At 49.7% G+C, this 17,682-nt stretch overlaps 1 protein-coding gene across 1 annotated transcript in view; it reads right to left on the minus strand.

The window, feature by feature from the left end:
* Positions 1-17,682, minus strand: part of LOC8023608 (CD151 antigen) — a 109,123-nt gene that overhangs the window by 21,426 nt on the left and 70,015 nt on the right. The window contains exon 2 of the mRNA XM_029973622.4: positions 16,043-16,146. Coding sequence (XP_029829482.3) covers positions 16,043-16,132 — 90 coding nt within the window. The 5' untranslated portion in view covers positions 16,133-16,146. The remainder of the gene's footprint in view (positions 1-16,042; positions 16,147-17,682) is intronic.

Genomic DNA, 17,682 nt, shown 5'->3' on the forward strand with positions numbered 1-17,682 from the left:
CTTTAGCGTGCGCTATTCTAAAACTCCCTAATATGCAATAGTTGTGAGAGGACACTAAGTACAATATGTACACGAGAATGCAAAGGAATTTTAACGAGTTACGCAGACGTTAAGCAAGGGACTATAAGGATGGTGATGACAATAGAGTTTTAGCAAAATCGTTTTTTCGCCCCGATAACGATACCTCCTCTCCCCTCCGGCACCCTTGTGCGTGCATCCTGTCGTTATCGGGTGCCGTTATCGGGGCGAAAAAATGATCTGCTAAAACTCTCTACTGTTCAAGTAATAATATGGTGAGTTTCTCTCGTTCTTTCTCGTATCTCAAAGCGGGCCGCGAGCCGGGCATCGTTGGAAGGACCGCTGCCAGCGGCGGTCCTGTCGGAAGACTTCCCCGGGCCGGGGTTTAGAGACCCCAGGTCTAGAGGATCGGAATACTGAGGAAACAATAAAGCTATACTCGTTAACTCCCCCAAAAGACAAAAGAAAAAATAAAACAAGTAAGCTTTGCGCGTATAGTTCATACGCTACGCAAAGTACATTTATGGGGAAATTGTCAAAAAAGAAAAAAAAAGGCAAACGTGTTTTTTTTTTTTTTAAACGTGTACATTTTGGTGAAGTAGCATATAACAGATTTTAAGTGTACATGCAAGTTGGTGTACCCAAAGAAGAAAACTATAGTACGTTCTGGAAAAAGCCGGACGTCTTATTTATTTTTTATTGCGGTTTTTGAGGTCAAAACGACTGAAAATATTTATAATATAAAGATGAAAGAGCTACAAAGGGTCGTATCAGTGTTGAAGGGTAAGGCGAACGTGCCAGTAACGACCACGAGAAACAGCACCCTGCCCTTGGGAATGTAAATGGACAACAGAGGCCTCAGAGATTCTGGCGGCTCACGTTTTGCTATGAGAGTTACCATCGGCAACCACTCTGAGGCATTGAGGCGGTTCCTTTTCCCCGGCTTCTTCTCGATAATATAACTTGCAGTGGGTCGGAAGTCGGAACACACTGAACAGCGGCGGAATAGCCGCCATTGGTGGTCGTACAAGTGACACGGTGGCCAGGAAGTGTAATCCTTACGCCATCGTCGGGGTGTCGCTGTACTTCGACGTCTTTCATGTTCGCCATAGGATTTGATTAGACACAATGATATAGGGGAGGTGTTCAAAGTGGAGATTTGCGCAAGAATAAATTGACTTCCATGCACCTGGTTAGCTCATCTGGTAGAGCGCTCCGCAAGCCTTCACTGTATAAAAAAAGGGGGTGTAGCCCCATTCCCTTGTCACATATACGACACCCCGAAACTCCAGTTCGACGTACAGCGGACTGATGTTGAACTGACGGCCCGAACTTTTGCGAGTGGCTTGATGCCGGTGGGATATAACATAGCTAAAATACGTAAAAAAAAAAAAAAAAGGTTTTGCGGTAAAATTAGGAAAACCCCGAATACTTTTTTTTTTTTTTTTTTGTCAGTCTTATGTGTTTTAGCTGTTTTATTAAGTTGTACAACTCGGCTATGAAGCCGCTCGTGAAAGTGGGTACCGTCGGTTCAACGTCAGTGCACTGTACGTCCAACTGAAGTTTCGGGGTGTCCTATACGTGACAAAAAATGTAAAAATATACTTTTTTTTTTTTTTTTTCCTGTGTGTTGTATAGGTTTCGTGATCGATTCTCGGACCAGGCGGATTTTTTCAGCACAATGGTCCAGAAGAGGCAAATTGCGCTCCACCCATTCCAGCTGCAAGTCAATTTATTCGTGTGTGTATGATCTTCCTAGGTTCCAACAGAGAGGAAGCAGCCTGCCGTTGGAGAGAGCGAAAGGTCTGTCGACAAGTAAACACGACGTTGGAGAAGTACACAACAGTAACAAGTAACAAGGTATCCTACCAGGACTTTATCTCATAAGCCACGTCCCATCATCTCTCTGGGAGGTGGTGCTGGCTTTCCAGAACTCGGCGAGCGATGGAAGCAGAAAACCGACGGCAGGATCGGGTGAATCTCGTGAAGACCTTGACTTTATTTCGGGGAAGCCGTCGCCGCTTTGCGCGTTTCTCTGTTTATCCTGGCTGCGGTTGCGTGGCACGACGCCCTTCGAAAATCCGAAAGGAAGCGTACGCCCGCCCGCTGTTTACGTCTGCACTAGCTCCGTTCCGAAGGTCGGCGCTATTTTTTCTTCCTCGCGAAAATGGGAGATGCCCAGAAGAGATCGACGCGAAAGGTGCGGGCGGTGGTCTCGTATCGCTTATGATGTGACGGCACGGTCTGCCTCTCACCTGTGCCGAGACCTTGGCTTCGTTAAAGGCGTGGTGCAAAGATTGTTACACTTTGTGCAAATACCCCTTAGAACGAATTCCTGACGTTAATGACAAAAAAAAAAAAAAAAGAACGCGTTCGTTTTTTATCACACGCTATAAAAATTGCAGGAAAAAAAAAAAAAAAAGAAACTTTCAGCCTTTCCACTTTGGTGAAGTCGGAAGAGCAGCAGAGCTGTATACTCCGTTTCCCCTTATGTACCGCAGACCGCAGAGAAGGCTAGAAGCGCGAGCTCATAGCGTTGGGAGCTACTCTTAACGCACGAGAGCTTGTGCCGCCGTGACGGGCCCTAGAGCAAGGAGCTCGCGCTTGTAGCCTTTCCTGCGGTACATCATAAGGTGAAACAGAGTAGTATTCACTGGGCGCCATATTTGTGGGTGCTGTTTAGAGCGCATGCTCAGAATGAACCCACATTAATAGGCTGCTAAGACCGGCAATCTTGAGGGTGCGGAATGCACGTTACAAAAGAACTGTGGAAGCTCGCCATCAGCACGCGCTCAGCAGTCGCGCACACAGCTATGGCCGCCAGTGAATACTTCCTATAGCTTCTGTTCTCGGCGGTGGCTTTCCAGGCGAGCGATCTGCTCTTCTTTTGCAACTTCCAGTGACGTCATGCTACTGAAAACAGCGGGTATATTTGAATGTTGGTTTTCGCAACATTTTCATTTACCGATTTCACAATAAGTATTATGAATTTCGCGAAACTAAATAGCGTTCTGGGGAGGGTAAACGCCGGGAATTCAGAAAATATAGTTTGTTCGGGTACCTCAAGAAATCGTCGGAGTACCCCCTTTAAAGGTGAATTCTCGAGTATTTTTATCCCGCGAATCTGAATATCACCTTCGTTTTCCCCCGAAAATGTAACTAAACGCGAGAAAGAAAAAAAAAAATCTCCGATTAAGTTGTTATGCGTTATACCCAGATCTTTCGGCCGCTAAGCGGGTGTCGCTCTTTGCAGCAGCTGTGCATGGGCGCCGCCATTACCGACCTTCAGTTTTTGTTTCCTCTTATTGCGTACCACAGAAGGACAGGTTATTGCCACTTTAGATGCTACGTGTCCTTCTCCCTAGCATAGACCTTTACGGAGGCTCGTCAACGCCCGCTTCATTGGCTCGGCATCTCGGTAAGACAAGAGAAAATCGGCAATGGCGGCTCAATTTGGCGCGTGTTTGAAGCGTCTGCATTCCCCTGCACTGACACTAATCGCAACGTCTTTTTCTGGCCATTTTTTTTTTCGAAAATAGCGAAAGTGCGCGCGCATAGCTTTGCTAGGCGCTGAGGATACGTGAAAGCGGAGAATAATAACCATAATAATCAAAAAAGAAACTCGGGATATGAAACTCCGGATTGCCGCCGTCGCTCATAGATGGCGGTAGCTGTCCAGAGTTCGGTGTCGTCATTTCTCTGCTGGTGAACGCGATCCTGGGGGACTTAGCCCTTAGCAGCTCTGCTGTAAAAATAACCATGTTTTAAAAACAGTTCTTTCGTGGTTGCCGCCTTTGAATTTCGGCGGACCCGAACGATTTGCAGTGATGCCGGCACCGCGAGATCTCCGGGGTTCAGATATAGGAGCATGTATAGGGTGCATGTATAGGGTGTATGTATACGGTGTGCAAGTTCGTCTGCCATTCGCGCACCTCGCGTTTTATAGTCGCCTACGGGGCGAGAACGGCGGGGCGTCTCTTTCGAACGCCCAACCTCTGCAGCAACGCGCTCCTTGCCTTTGGCCGTGCTTTGGCACGCGCGCGCTCGCTCAAGGCTCAGAAGACGTCGAAGGCCGGAAGCTCGCGCTGAAGGCGGGACAACTGAAGCTCCTGGCTGTCGTTCTCATTCTGTCGGTGACTATTATGCGCTTTGCAAGTGGGCGCATTTCGGTCTTCTGCGCATGGGAAAGGAGGTGTGAAGGGAGGAGAGGAGGTTATACTAAGGTCTGCCTCCTCGGTGGGATGGTCGCGGATGTAAACATCTCGGCGTCGGCAATGGCGGACGCGCTGGTGCAGGTATGGCTGTAGCCGTGAGTCCTTCGCGTGGTTGCTAAAAAAAAAAAGAGAGAAAAGGTTGTTCCGCTTATGTCCTGTGTGATTTAGAGGTCGGTTCCGATCAGGCGCTGTCCAAAGGGCAGTGTTACCAGTGGAAATGAAAACGTGCTGCGTCCTTGGATGTGGTGGGCGCCGACGGTGTGTCGCATTTTAAATTTCTGGGAGGATTGACAGGTTGAGAGCTCTTTCTTGATTCGGTGGATGGTGGTGCATGGCCGTTCTTAGTTGGTAGAGCGATTTGTCTGGTTAATTTCGATAACGAACGAGACTCTAGCCTATTAAATAGGTGCGTGGTTCTCTGCGCCTTGCACCCTTCTTTTTAGAGGGACAAGCGACTCCTAGCTGCACGAAACAGAGCAATAACAGGTCTATGATGCCCTTTGATGTCCCAGGCCCCACACGGGCTACACTGAAGGAAGTAGCGTGTTTTTATTTCAGTCTGTTGAGACTGTAAGCTTAGAAAAAAGTGACTTGAGCAAATACAGAGGGCTAATTGAAGTCCATCGGTTTACCCCCGAGCAAGTGTTCGTCTGTTTAAATAACAGGGCATAGAAAAATAAGTTTCTATAAAATTTTGCCAAAAAAATATATATATATAAAAAAAAATATTTACTTCTTGGTGTCAACAAGTTTACGACATAACTTATAACTTCCGCGATACGCTCGACGCCGCTCGGGTAGCTCGATCGATCTTGCTCGGATTCCATTCAACGGATCAGCACAGCTTTTCAGACTTTTACCGCTTAGGTTTTTGCCAAACATACATACCCGAATACTCTAATTGACAAGAGCCTTTTAGTCGCGCGAGAAAAATGTGACAACAAGCAGCGATCGAACACTTTTGGGCTATGATGTGCTCACAGTAGCCATCGCACAGCCGCGTTTGTTTAATTCCAGTCACTACATGGACTGTCATACCTTTAGTTGACTATCCTTGAATAACTCATCAAACGCGAAGTACCATTCTTCGCTCGCTCGCTCGCTCTTGATACGTGTCTGCTAAATGTTAGGCAAAAACACATCGTACCGCTCGAGGTATTTCGTCTGCCCTGTTTGAAAGGCGAAGTCGAGCTCGCCGTAAAGGTAAGACAGCTGTTGAATAGCAGACGACGTTGCAAAGAAGCAGACGACGCTCAGATAGTGGGTCGCGGCGATCCACTATCTTTCCAATCGAACCAATCAGAGCTCGGCGTTCTGACGTCACGGCAACCCCAGCGCAAAGAGCAGACGAACTTGCCCTCCGCATAGTTTACCTATTAAAGTAGCGTGACAAGGCGTTAGAGCGGCGGGTAAGAGTGTCAGCAAGAGCACGACCGAAGGCGTGGAGCGCGTGCTGCAGGGGCCGGTCGGCGTGCATATGAAAGACACGCCCCGGTCCTGCGAATCGGTCCACACCAATGCCTACACACGCCCCTTGTATTCGTTATTTATTTATTTATTTATTTTTTTTTTGAGAGAGAGAAGGACAGAGCTCGCGTTTTGGCGCGCAAAAAGGCATATTTTGGTACCGACCCGCGCGAGCTCTTTGGGAACAGGAGAATGGGAGGGAGCGCGTGCAGAGGGGAAATTCCATTTTCACTCCGTGGAATCTCCGGTGCGCTTTGGCGACAACTCGCGGTACTCAAGTTACTGAGCCATATAGACCGACACGCGGAGCGGCTCTGTTTACCAACACGGCCGGAAGGCCGCGCATGCGCGGTAGCTATGTGGGCAAAAGCAGCCCGGCTGTCCGTGTTTTCGCCATTGCGCTCTATGGCGTGCGCTCGTTGTTGACGTTGTAGGGACGCTTGTATCTTTATTTGTGCGTCGTATTTCCTCATAACGTATGTCGTATGCTATGCCCGACTATTTGAGCTCGTTGCCCGAGCCTGAACGGTAGCGGTATCGAAACAAACTGTGCGTGGACGGCGTTGCCTACGAGGATTCGTACGCCGTAAACAAGGCCTGCTGGACTTCCGACGTAAAGTTGCTGCTACGGAAGTCAACGGCTCAGGTCGTCGTTTATTCAGTTTTTTTCGCCAAGCCAGTTCACGGCCGACACGGTACAGGCGTACAAGTCTCCCGAGGTCTACGATTACATCGAGTCGGTTTCCGCACTGCCGGCGGGATCAGCAGACTGTGGGTCTGCGGAAGTGTGTGTATTCATTAATTGATTAAATACACAGAGCGTCTTCAAGTCAAGGTATGATATTTTTCATACCCTCTTGACCACAAGGCATTACAACCAATAAAGGTTTGTCCGTTCTGCAGTCTTGACGGTAACAGGTTACAAGTAACGGCGTTACTAGGAACGCGTTACTTTTTTCAGTAACGTAGTAACCTATCCGTTACGTTTTCGGCACAGTAACGGGTAACGTACTTATGTTACTATTTCAAGTAACGTAGTTACGTTAATCGTTACTACTTCCCAAGTCTTAAATAAATTACACTTCAATTGTTTCCGTGTTTTAGGCGTCAAGCCATGTTTTTCGTTGCGTTTTTTCTCGTAAGTATTTAGGTGAAACCGTGAAAAGAGCTAAAGTAATTATGTTCAGTTTCTGCATGAACACAATGTTTCTTGATATATGACCTGTATCGTCAAAACCGTAAAATGTGTTACATCATAATTTAAAAAAAAAGTAACGCAGAAGTAACGTGCCTTACTTTTTATTGGTAGCGGCAACGCGTCCTTTTATTTTTAAATAACGTAGCTCAGTAACGCGTACCTTTTATTTGCAAGTAACGAGTAACGAATTTTGTTACTTTTTTCTTGGTAACGCCTACAACACTGCCGTTCTGTAGTCGATCCCCTTCTGCTCGGTAGCACGGGCGTAGCGAGCCTCCGACGAGCGCTTGGGGGGTGCCCGGGTGCGTTGTGCGCGAACACCGTGGAAACAAAATCCGGGTGGTCTCGATCAGACAACGGTTTCCCTGCACATATGCAAGCCTCGGGACGGAGATTGAAATGGAAGCCGCACTTGCCTCCAAGAAAGTGTTTGCCGCACAAACGGTCGTTCGCGCGAGGCGACCATTCTTTTCGATCCACGGATATTATCCACCTTCTATGCCTTTCAGAGTCTGCCGGGAACTTGGGGAAACTCACTCCGCTGCTTTTCTTGTACATTTCGGTGCAATTAACGGCAACACAGCTTCGCGGCATGCTCAAATGGTATGACGCCCATGCGAAACGTGCGCGCTTTTGCCCACACCCCCCGGCTCCGGCGCGATCGCAGCGCCGCCGCAGCTCCGTGACGTCAAGCCCGCGTGTCGGTGTATACATACGTACACACTATCCTGGTAACATCATACAGTTCGCTTTCTGTCCCCCCTCCCCCCTCCCCTCCCAAAACAAAAACAAACAAGAAACAACAATATATATATATATATATTTTTTTTGCGTTGCTCATGTTTGTTGTCACGTGATCGACATTCACGCGACACAAGATTGGCTTGGATGGCTCTTAGCCTCGTCTGCGGTCCACCGTCACGTGATTTTGTGTGTGTGTGTGTGTTTCCGTCGAGTTCCCCCACCGAAAGTGCCAGCGCGGGAAATTTACGACGAAAGACGCGATAACGGCCGGGACTGCAGGATCTTCTAAAGGGACCGCACGCGTGTTGCGCGCTTTGGCGGCTGCGATAAAAGCCCCTGCAGCACTGTGTGTTGTGGTGTATACCTGGCTGCTGCTGCTCAACGGCAGTGGTGCTGCTGACCTTTTCGCTCGAGCGTTGTTCGCTTTATACGCGGGTGTATACCGAACATACCGCGGCGGGAAGGGGCGGGAAGAGATGCAACGACCCGGAATGGACGACGGGGAGTACAACGAGCGGTGCTTGTGGCTTTCATTAGACGCTTATCGGACCCTCGTTAGTGGGGCCCGAATAATATATCGCCACTTAACCTCGTGCGCGCTGTCATTTGCCATTACATGGCTCGCAATTGCGAGCATGCCACGCTTCCAAAGCTAGACTGGCCATCGTGGATGGAAAAAAAAAATAAAAGAAATGCTATGTTTAGGCGCCACTCTGGCAACAGTGGGCAAGCCTTAGCGAGGCTCGGCTATCGGACGATCTACAAACGCCAGCATCAAGATGGCGGCGCCCGAAGGCCGAGCTTGTGCAAGCATCTATTGAAGCTGAAGAGCGCGGGAGTCGCCGCCTGTTGGATTTTCGCCGAAGCACACGCCTAAACGTCTCTCACTGGAGCATGTATGAAACCAACCTTCTTTACGATGAGGAGAGAAAAGAAAGAAACTGGGCTTTGTTTGGCGGTGTTACGGTACACTGTATAGTTCAAAATGCGAGAGTATTCTTTGTCTTATATGAAGGCTTGCTTCTCCATCCCTCGCCAAACGTCGCTCTACCTCCTCCGACGCCTCTATGGCTCGTCGAGCGCTGCCATACTCAGCGCGCCGCCGCTTTTGTTCAGCTATTTCCTCTTCAGCTCGGTTCTTTCTCTCGCGAGGCAGTGCGAAGTAGATTGCGGCACATCCAGAGAGCCCCTCGTAAGGCGATCCGCGCATGCGCGCGATAAAGAGACGAGAACTGCACATGTTTCTCTCGCGCACGCGCGTGCATGCGCAATGTTAACAAGGTTTATTACATTAATCTGCGAGCAGCGGTTTCTGTTTGCTGGAGCATTTGCGCACGTGTCAGCAAACACCATAAGTTAAGTATAAAGTTACATGAGATGAAATCTGATAGCATTTATAGTTATACACCTACAATTGTAAGTCGTTAATGTTGCACTTACTGTAAAATGTAACAAAAATACATTGCAGCTACTTGTAACATATCGCATGAAGAATGACTGTTACAGGTGCCGTGATTGCCGACGCGCCATTCAATCCACAAGAATGTGCCTGTTCAGAACCGTTCTGTTTCACTCGCTACTCACCACAGGTTTCAAGGCAGTGGCGTAGACTTCATGCCTTAAAATATCTGTGAACAACAACACCTCCTGGAGATGAGAGCGCCAAGAATTTCGGAAAATGTGGCTCAAACTAAACGAAATTACAAGTTACAGGAAAGCGCAACTAACTTACATTTACTGTAATATAAAAAAAGTATTTAGTTACAACAAATGTAACTAATCACAGTAATTTAAGCACTTGTAATGAAATACTTGGCAGCTGTGGCAAACACGCGCAAGAATGTCTCGACCGCGCCTCGCGTACCTGCAGAAAGAATAACATATATACCTACGTAAATTCTTACCATTCCAGCTAGGTGTAGAATGGAGAAGTACCCGTCGTGTCGAGCGTACACGGAGTCCTTGAAACCAAATACTATCACATTTCGCTTTCTTTTTGGCGAGTTCTCCGCTCGCGTGCCAGCGTATCGCTAATGAGATTGGCGCAAGCGCTCGTGATGCCACAGCTCAAGTTAGACCTACGTGTGTATGGCGCGCAGACGACTGCCCGAAGCCCAAGCTACACAGGGACTGTAAAAAGGAGTCATCATATATAAGTAGATAACCATGAGTCTGTTACAGGTTAAGAATTTGGTAAATACATCGCCTCTCTTCACTTTTGATAACACTTTGTCGCCCGCGCAGTCAAAACCCAACGAAAGGAAACCAGTGCGTGTTGGAGACGAAGTATGGTTGGACAAGCTCGTCTCGGACTATTCTTTTTGACAAAAGTATGGCGCCCGAAAACAGGTCGGGCCGTGACCATGTACCAGAAGCGTTCGCTCGAAAATTGTTTACCCCAATATTTATATCCACTGCGTTCCAAAACTTAGAATGGAGAGCGTGCTGGTAAGGGTGAGATAAATAATGTCCGTCCTTGTGTTTTGTGTTCTTCCCATTGTTTATAATATGTCCTAAAATTGCGGAGGTGCGTTGGCGTGAGCGTACTTCCAAAGGCTTAGCCTTTTTCGGGGAAGCGATGGAAGGACGGCCTATACTGCATGCCCTTCTACCGCGTAGATGAACGTTGATAAACGCACAATGTCCGGCAAGTTCACGCGGTTGCATAGGTTGCGTTTATCGACATTTGAGAACAACGAGGATGACTTTGAATTGTTTTTCGTCAAACATCGCGTTACGTATACTGACGCAGTTCACATCTATTCGCCTCGATCGTTTTCAGGATACTACTGTTCCCGGAAGGCTGCCCTCGAGTCACATTCGATGCCGTGGATTTTTACTTTTCTAGGAACATGCCATGGGGTGAATTTCTCGCGCGCACCCCTCAGGTAGAGAACTGGCGATCCACGACGTACATTGTAGATTTGCAGAAAAACGAAGTCCAAAACACTTCCATCGGATGAGCCATCGCGCAGGATCAGCATTCTAACTTTTGACTTCTACGCTCTGATCCAAGCCAAGGTATAAAAGTGCGGTCCTTGATGTGCGCACACCAGCCCGCACGACGGTCCAGCCCTATCCGATGCTCTATGGCGCTCCCCAAATCCTCGCGTCCAATATACTTCCGTGGAGAGGCCCAGTTCTCATCGCATAATCACCATAACCGCGCTGACAGCGAAATTACACGGGAGGCTGCATTCATCCGTATACGAACGCGTGCCTTCTGCGGACCAAACCGCTCAGGTTCAGAAAAAACAAGAGGCGAGTTTTCGCGCGCATCCCGTAGTAGGTGTTGCTGATGCATGCCATCGCGAGGCCCTAGCTTCTTCTTGATGGTCCGTGACGAAGCGCATCGAAAAATCGGGAGCTTCGAGCCATACTCCATTCCACCTATCGACGGACTGCGGAAGACGCTACAAATCGTCGGAGCCAATCCCATGGCGTGTGAGCGTCACGTTCCCTTCGGAGAGCCGCAGCAACGCGCGGAGCGTATACAGTCACGTGACATGTCCACAGCGCTGGATTGGGGTGGCTTCAATGTCCTCCGGTACAGTCCATCGGGAAGTGCCGTGCCTGCGTGGGGGCCACGGGCACAGCCAAACTCGTTTTACCCCTGACGGCTTCGTGGATCGGCACGTCGTCGACCGGCAGCTCTTGCGTGAAGGATCACCCGCCTCGTCGGCGCGGCATGCGGACCCTTTGTCGTCGCGGCGTTCTCTGCGGCTGCGCCTCCTGCGGCGCTGCGAGGTGGTTGTCTCGTACGAATGAACGGGTTTCGATTCGCTCGTTGCTGCGAGCGTCACTGTCATGGCCAAGTGTTTTCGCCGATGGTGACGGCCCGCAGCTGGAGTGATCGCGGTCCGCCCTCCACCGTGTACATATACTTTTCTCGGTTATAGACTTATAGCGGTGTGGTGGTTGTTGTTTCGCGGATTTCGTGGGCGCTGCGTGGTGATGTTAATTGAGGAATGGAGTACGCGGGTTGTTCGTCTCAGAATAGGGTCTACATGTGAACGCTGTAACGTTGAAGCTGATGCGTCTGTCTCGTGCCTCGCTACCCACATAGTAATGACAGTGCTGGCCATTTGCGAATCTCAAAGTTTGATGTAGTGTAGAGAGCAATGGCATTTAGGTATATGCACGGCACTGTTAGCGCGAACACAGCATCGGCGCTTTTTCGCGTTTTATTTTGAAAGGGTTGACGGGCACCCAACTTTAGAGCTCAGGTTAGTGCCTCAACTAAGCACTTTCGGCCACACTATAGTAGTTTCTTATGACCTACCTTTCGATTCTAAGAGAGCGTAAAGACCGCTGATCGCTCGTTTGCGTTACCGGTGGCGTGATGCGCGTACAATAGGTTTCTACTCTTTCCCGTTTAGCTATCGATTCTTTCCGATATAAATAAGATAATCCTACTTGCGGAATATTCGCCGAGGCAAGCATGGCACCTTTGTGCGGTGCCAAATTACCGAGACGAGCTCAAGATGGGTACTAGAAAAACCTAAAAAAATAAAATCGAAAACGCAGAGACAAAGAGGGCGCACCCCGTCCACAGTCGAACGTGGCAGCAACAAAGAACGACAGCTAAATTCGTTAATCTTTATCTTTTTTTATATATATATATATGAAGTGTTTAACAACCAGCCTGCATCGTTTTTTCTTTTTTTTTGCTGTCTGAGCTTGCGGTCGTTGCTGCCGTCGCAGATGGGAAGCCTTGTGAAACGACTCGTGTATAATTGCGTCTGCCTTCCTCCGTACGACTCCTTGACTCCCAGAGAAATTCAATTAGGACTCCGAGTCTCGGGACGGCTGCAGCTATATAGCCGCGCAGCGGCAATTACACGCACCCGCTGCTTCACTGAAACACGACGAAGGCGGCACTTCGCTTCGTCTGTTTCGGTCTTGTTATACAAGTCTATTCGCGTGTTCGAACGATACCACCTAGAAGAGAAGGCCGGCGCCTTCTCCCCTTAAACGTCAGCACTAGATGATCAACGCAGCGACGCCTATGCGGAACGCAAGTTCGTCTGCTTCTTTTGCAGGGGTTGTGGTGACGTCAGAAAGACGCCGAGCTCTCATTGGCTCTGATTGAAGGATAGTGGGTAGACCTCAAGGCAGCTTGCCTTGAGATCTACCCACTATCCTTACCCACAACTTATCAGAGCTCGGTGTTATGAGGTCATCACAACCCCTGCAAAAAGAAGCAGACGAATTTACGCTCCGTATATTCGGGTCCGCGCGCGTGGATACGGAGGTATGCGGACGAAAATCACCGATGGACACAGCCGATATAGGCAATTAAGAACCGCCAAAGGAGCAACGTTATCGGGTTCGTTGTCTTTCTGTACGCGTGCCATCACCGCGGCTAAGCCTATCAAGCACAGCACATCCGCGGTGGCCCATGCGCTTTGAGCGTGTGCCTCTGTCTGCGTACGCCTTCTAATCGCCGGCTTCGCTGGGAATCGCGACGAAACGAATTATAGCAATGTCCAATGTCCTGAACGCAGAACGTACTCGAGGCTTTTACGACCGGTCACGTGACTGATGACGACGACGACGCAGGTCTTGCCGCCCCTCATGTTCGTCACAAATTACAAATTTGCGACGAACGTCCGGCGGCAAGAGTCGGCGAAAGAACAAAACACCCAACACTTTGTTCTGGCCACGAGTTCGGGTAAGCTAACACCGCCTCGAAGACGCAAGGCCAACTTGTGACGTCATCGTTGGTGGGTCCCCGACCCGCCCCGAAGCATGGATGACGCCGCAAAGCGGCAGGCGTGTGCGTCTTGCCGTCGCTCATGCACGCGAGTCGCTGCAAGACACGCTGGCGGCGATGCTGACCACAAGCAGCGCTGCGTGGATCAACCGACAGTCGACGCGTGAAGAACGGAGGAACGATTTGTAGGCGATGAACATCGGCGATTACGTCAAAGCAGTATTTAGCCTTCGCCGGCGCTTCCGCGCCGTCAAGGGCGCCGGTGGAATGCCCTCCTCGGTCGGGCCTCATCATATGTCGGAGGTGGGCGCGACGCGTCGAGATTGCGAAGCGCCTTGCCGCCTGATTGCACCTCCCCTTAATCGACCCATCTCTCGGCGCTAAAAGACTGGCCGAAATTAATTTCGTTTGGCTCGCGTTTGTATCGATGTGCTTCGGCTCTTGATCGTGCGGCAGTGAGAGCGACGGACTCCAGAATGTCGCATGGTCGACGATGCTTGAGAAAAAAAAAAAAAGAGAAAAAAATGAAAGTTCATCGATGAGACGGTTTCACGTAGTATCCTGTGGACAGTGGTTCTGTAGTTCGATGTGGAAGGGAAGGGGGCACTGTTTTCAAGATGTGCTCAAGCACAATTTTTTTTTTTTTTTTCAACAAGTAGGATCTGGCGACGAACGTTTGAAACCCTTTCGGAAGCAGACGTCTCCAACAGCGTAAAAGCAATAAAGTTCGTCAGCAGACATATAGTAGATCAAATATAAATCTGCAAAGTTCTACGGGCGAATGTCTAAAGGCTGGTTCACACAGCCCCAATCCCTCACGTTACGTTACGTTACGTTACATAAGCTTACGTACGAGCCACCGGGATATCTGTGCTTCATATCGAGCGTGGCTACCAATCCGAGGAGGTATACTTGGCACGCGACATTCGAGACACGAATGTTTCGGTGACTTAGACGTACCGTAAGGAAACGGTGCTGTGTGAAAAGTTTAACCGAGCTCAACTCCTCACGTTACGTTACGACGAGCCTTGTGTCCTTGGTTGCCAAGGACACAGGGCCGTCCTATAGTTCGTCTCATCCTACGATGGACTAAAGGCCAAAGCCACGGGCCGACAGGTCCAATCACGTTCCAAGCTAAACTATGACACGCTTAGCATTGATTAGGTTTAGACGAATAATGCTCCCAATCCAAAAAAGCTGCGTCATTTTTATAGCTCCGACACTGCAAGGAGCCAGTACGTCGTGGCTTTCTTTGCAATGTAAAAATGTCGAGTCACTCATGGCTCGATCCGAACCACTGTCCGCCCATTCCCATCAGTGATCCGAGGCGCGGGCACCGATACGTTCATCGAAGCGAAATACACGCAATGTCTAAGTGGCTCGTGATTGGATCTGGCGGTTAGTAGCTTCTGCCTTTAGTCCATCGTAAGGTGAGACGAAGTATAGCTCGTCGTCACCGAAACATTCGTGTTTAGAATGTCGCGTGCCAGGCTATACTTCGTCTCACCCTGCGATGGACTGAAGACAGAAGCTACGAACCGCCAGATCCAATCACGAGCCACTTGGATATTCTGTGGTATTTCGCTTTGAAGCACGTATCGGTGCCCGCGGCTCGGATCACTGGTGGGAATGGGCCGACAGTGGTTCGGATCGAGCAATGAGTGACTCAACAATTTTACATTGCAAAGAAAGCTACGGCGTACTGGCTCGTTGCAGAGTCGAAACTATAAAAATGACACAGCGTTTTTGGATTCAAAGCATTATTCGCCCAAACGTAATCAGTGCAAAGCGTGTCATAGTTTAGCGTGGAACGTGATTGGACCTGGCGGCCAGTGGCTTTGGCCTTTAGTCCATCGTAGGATGAGACGAAGTATATCTCCTTGAATTGGTAGCCACCCTTAATACGAAGCACAGATTTCTCGGTAACTTGGACGTAAGCTTTCGTAACGTAACGTAACTTAACGCAAGAAAACGGGTCCGTGCGAACCAGCCTTAAGACCCTTTTGCGCGTGCAAACCGAATTATGCATAAGCAGGCATGGGACTGTACTGACAGTGCAGAGGAGAGGAGATAACAGACGATTACTCTGCACTATCAGCACAAGCATGAACGGAGCGAAAATGAGATATAATCAGATCCAGTTACCTCCGAAAGCACGTAGTACGGCCGTTGGCCACAAGGAGGAGGGTGAGGGCACGCATGCGCAGACGAGTTCTAAGAAAATTTTTATGTTGCAGGTTCAAGTCAAAAACGAACTTGGTCTCCAGGACGCTTTCAGAGCAGAAGGTGACGTTTTGCCAATGGACGTGGATTCTGATGGGCTGAAGGCAGCGATTTCATCGGCTTTCGCAACCAGAGACGTCCAGCAATTATTTTCAAGATTTACCTTGGCGGTCATCATAGAACGCGTGGTCGAAAATGGCTGCCAAAGTTGGACCGCGTGGAAGACGCTGTTAGAAATACTCCCGATCATGGACAATCTTCCAGGTCATGGGCATTACTCCAGGTAATAGACATATTGCTATGTATATTACCCTAGGCCACGGACATATTACTCTAGGTCATGGACATACTACTCCAGGTCATGGACATATGTTACTGCAGGTCATGGTCATTACACTTTACATGGAAATATTATGTGAGGTCATGCAAGCTCCAAGAGAGAAAGATCGGGAATCGTCTCACCAGGAAGATGAAGTTGAAGATGTGGAGGATGCACTTGAGGAAGCCCACGCTGCAGCAGCCGTCGTCCTTGGCGCCCCGGCGGTACGTCATGGCGCTGTCCGATCCTGCAACGGCACGACGTCGGCGACGGGGCGCCCAGTCAGGACGGTCCGGCGGCGGATCGCCAGCAGAGACAGCGGCGGCCGCCGGCCGTGCTCGTAGCACGCCGCCACCACTGTCCGGCTGCCGGCTATCGGCCGACGCGCGCGGGTCCAACCCGTAAAACACGTTTTCAGTTGCCATCGACAAGAACGGGACGCGTGGTGCGTGCTGCTGGGTGTATGTTTATGCGCTCGCGCGGCACAAATCGGCGGCCTTGAGGGTCGCAAGGCGAAGATAAAAAGAAAGGAGACGCGGCCGGACTTCTTCTAGGTGCGGCCGTCTCGCGGCAAGCCGCATCAAAGGATGCTCCGGACGTGACGTTGCGTATGCCCGTCGGTTGCACCGCTTCGCTTTTGCCAGCGAAATTCGCCGCGTCATCCCTACAGTTCGGAACGTGGGTGAGGCTTCCACTGAAAGGAAGACTCGTTTCGGCCGAGCTTACGGGGGAGAAATGTGCCCTCTGCAAAGCAAAAGGCTCGTAAGCTGCGAAACGAGATGAGGTTGCGAGCGCCTCTGACAGGCCCGGTTTTTCCGTGTATATCTTATCTCGTTCGGTTACCGTATCTCATCGGATATAATCCGCTCCCATTATGTTTCGTTCACCCCTAAGCTGACGAGGTGTTGGTGGGAGCTACACGCTCGACGACCCAATCAACCGCTTCCCTTTTAATCACTTGACTCCGCTCTCTGCATGAGGTGGGAGCACGATCACGTGGCGAAAGAGACACGCATGATTGGTCCAAGGAGCACGTAGCGTCCACCGCACTGCTCAGCGGTGAACGTGGGTGAATGGAGTAAAGACATAGCCGACGACCAAAAGGTAGTTAATGTCCCTGACGTCACGTAAACGTGGTGACGTTGGCGATGGAACCGCGCATGCGCAATGAGCGCCTGTCAGCAGACGGTTGTTTACAGACAACGATCGAGTTAAAGTTGCAACACACCAGTATCAGGTAACCTCTGTAACCAAATGAAGCGATCTAAAAAAAAGTAAGGGTCAGTTGTGGCTGCGTCTACGCCTAGGGCGGCTCTAATGGATTTATAACCCAATTGTGGAGACATATACAACGCAACAATAAGCGCATACAAAAAAGAAAAAAAGAAGAAGAAGAGCATATATAGAATCACGATGCTCAACACGGTGGATTCCGGAACACGAGTTACCGTCTAATACGATATTCCCGCGAAAGACCGGAGGAAGTTTGATGACGACACATGTAGGATCGATGGGCGTTAATCACAGGAAAGGAAGAGGGTGTCATGAATCAACCCCGTGTACTCGGTCATGTCCTGTTGATCCCAACACATCTGCGCGAAACAGCGAAGATATGCCGCCGGCTCTTGGCGCGTTAGCGCTCACGCCCGTGGAATGCCTCACGCCGGAACGCCCAGGTATTATACACACACACACACACTGCAGTTGAGGTGGGGACACCATAAATACCTCGGGTGGGCGGAATATTCTTTAAACCAACGAAGCCAGTGAAGAAAGTGAAGCA

This window comes from Ixodes scapularis, unplaced genomic scaffold (assembly GCF_016920785.2).
Source record: "Ixodes scapularis isolate PalLabHiFi unplaced genomic scaffold, ASM1692078v2 PGA_scaffold7__128_contigs__length_106722199, whole genome shotgun sequence".
In the NCBI taxonomy this organism is placed as follows: Eukaryota; Metazoa; Arthropoda; class Arachnida; order Ixodida; family Ixodidae; genus Ixodes; species Ixodes scapularis.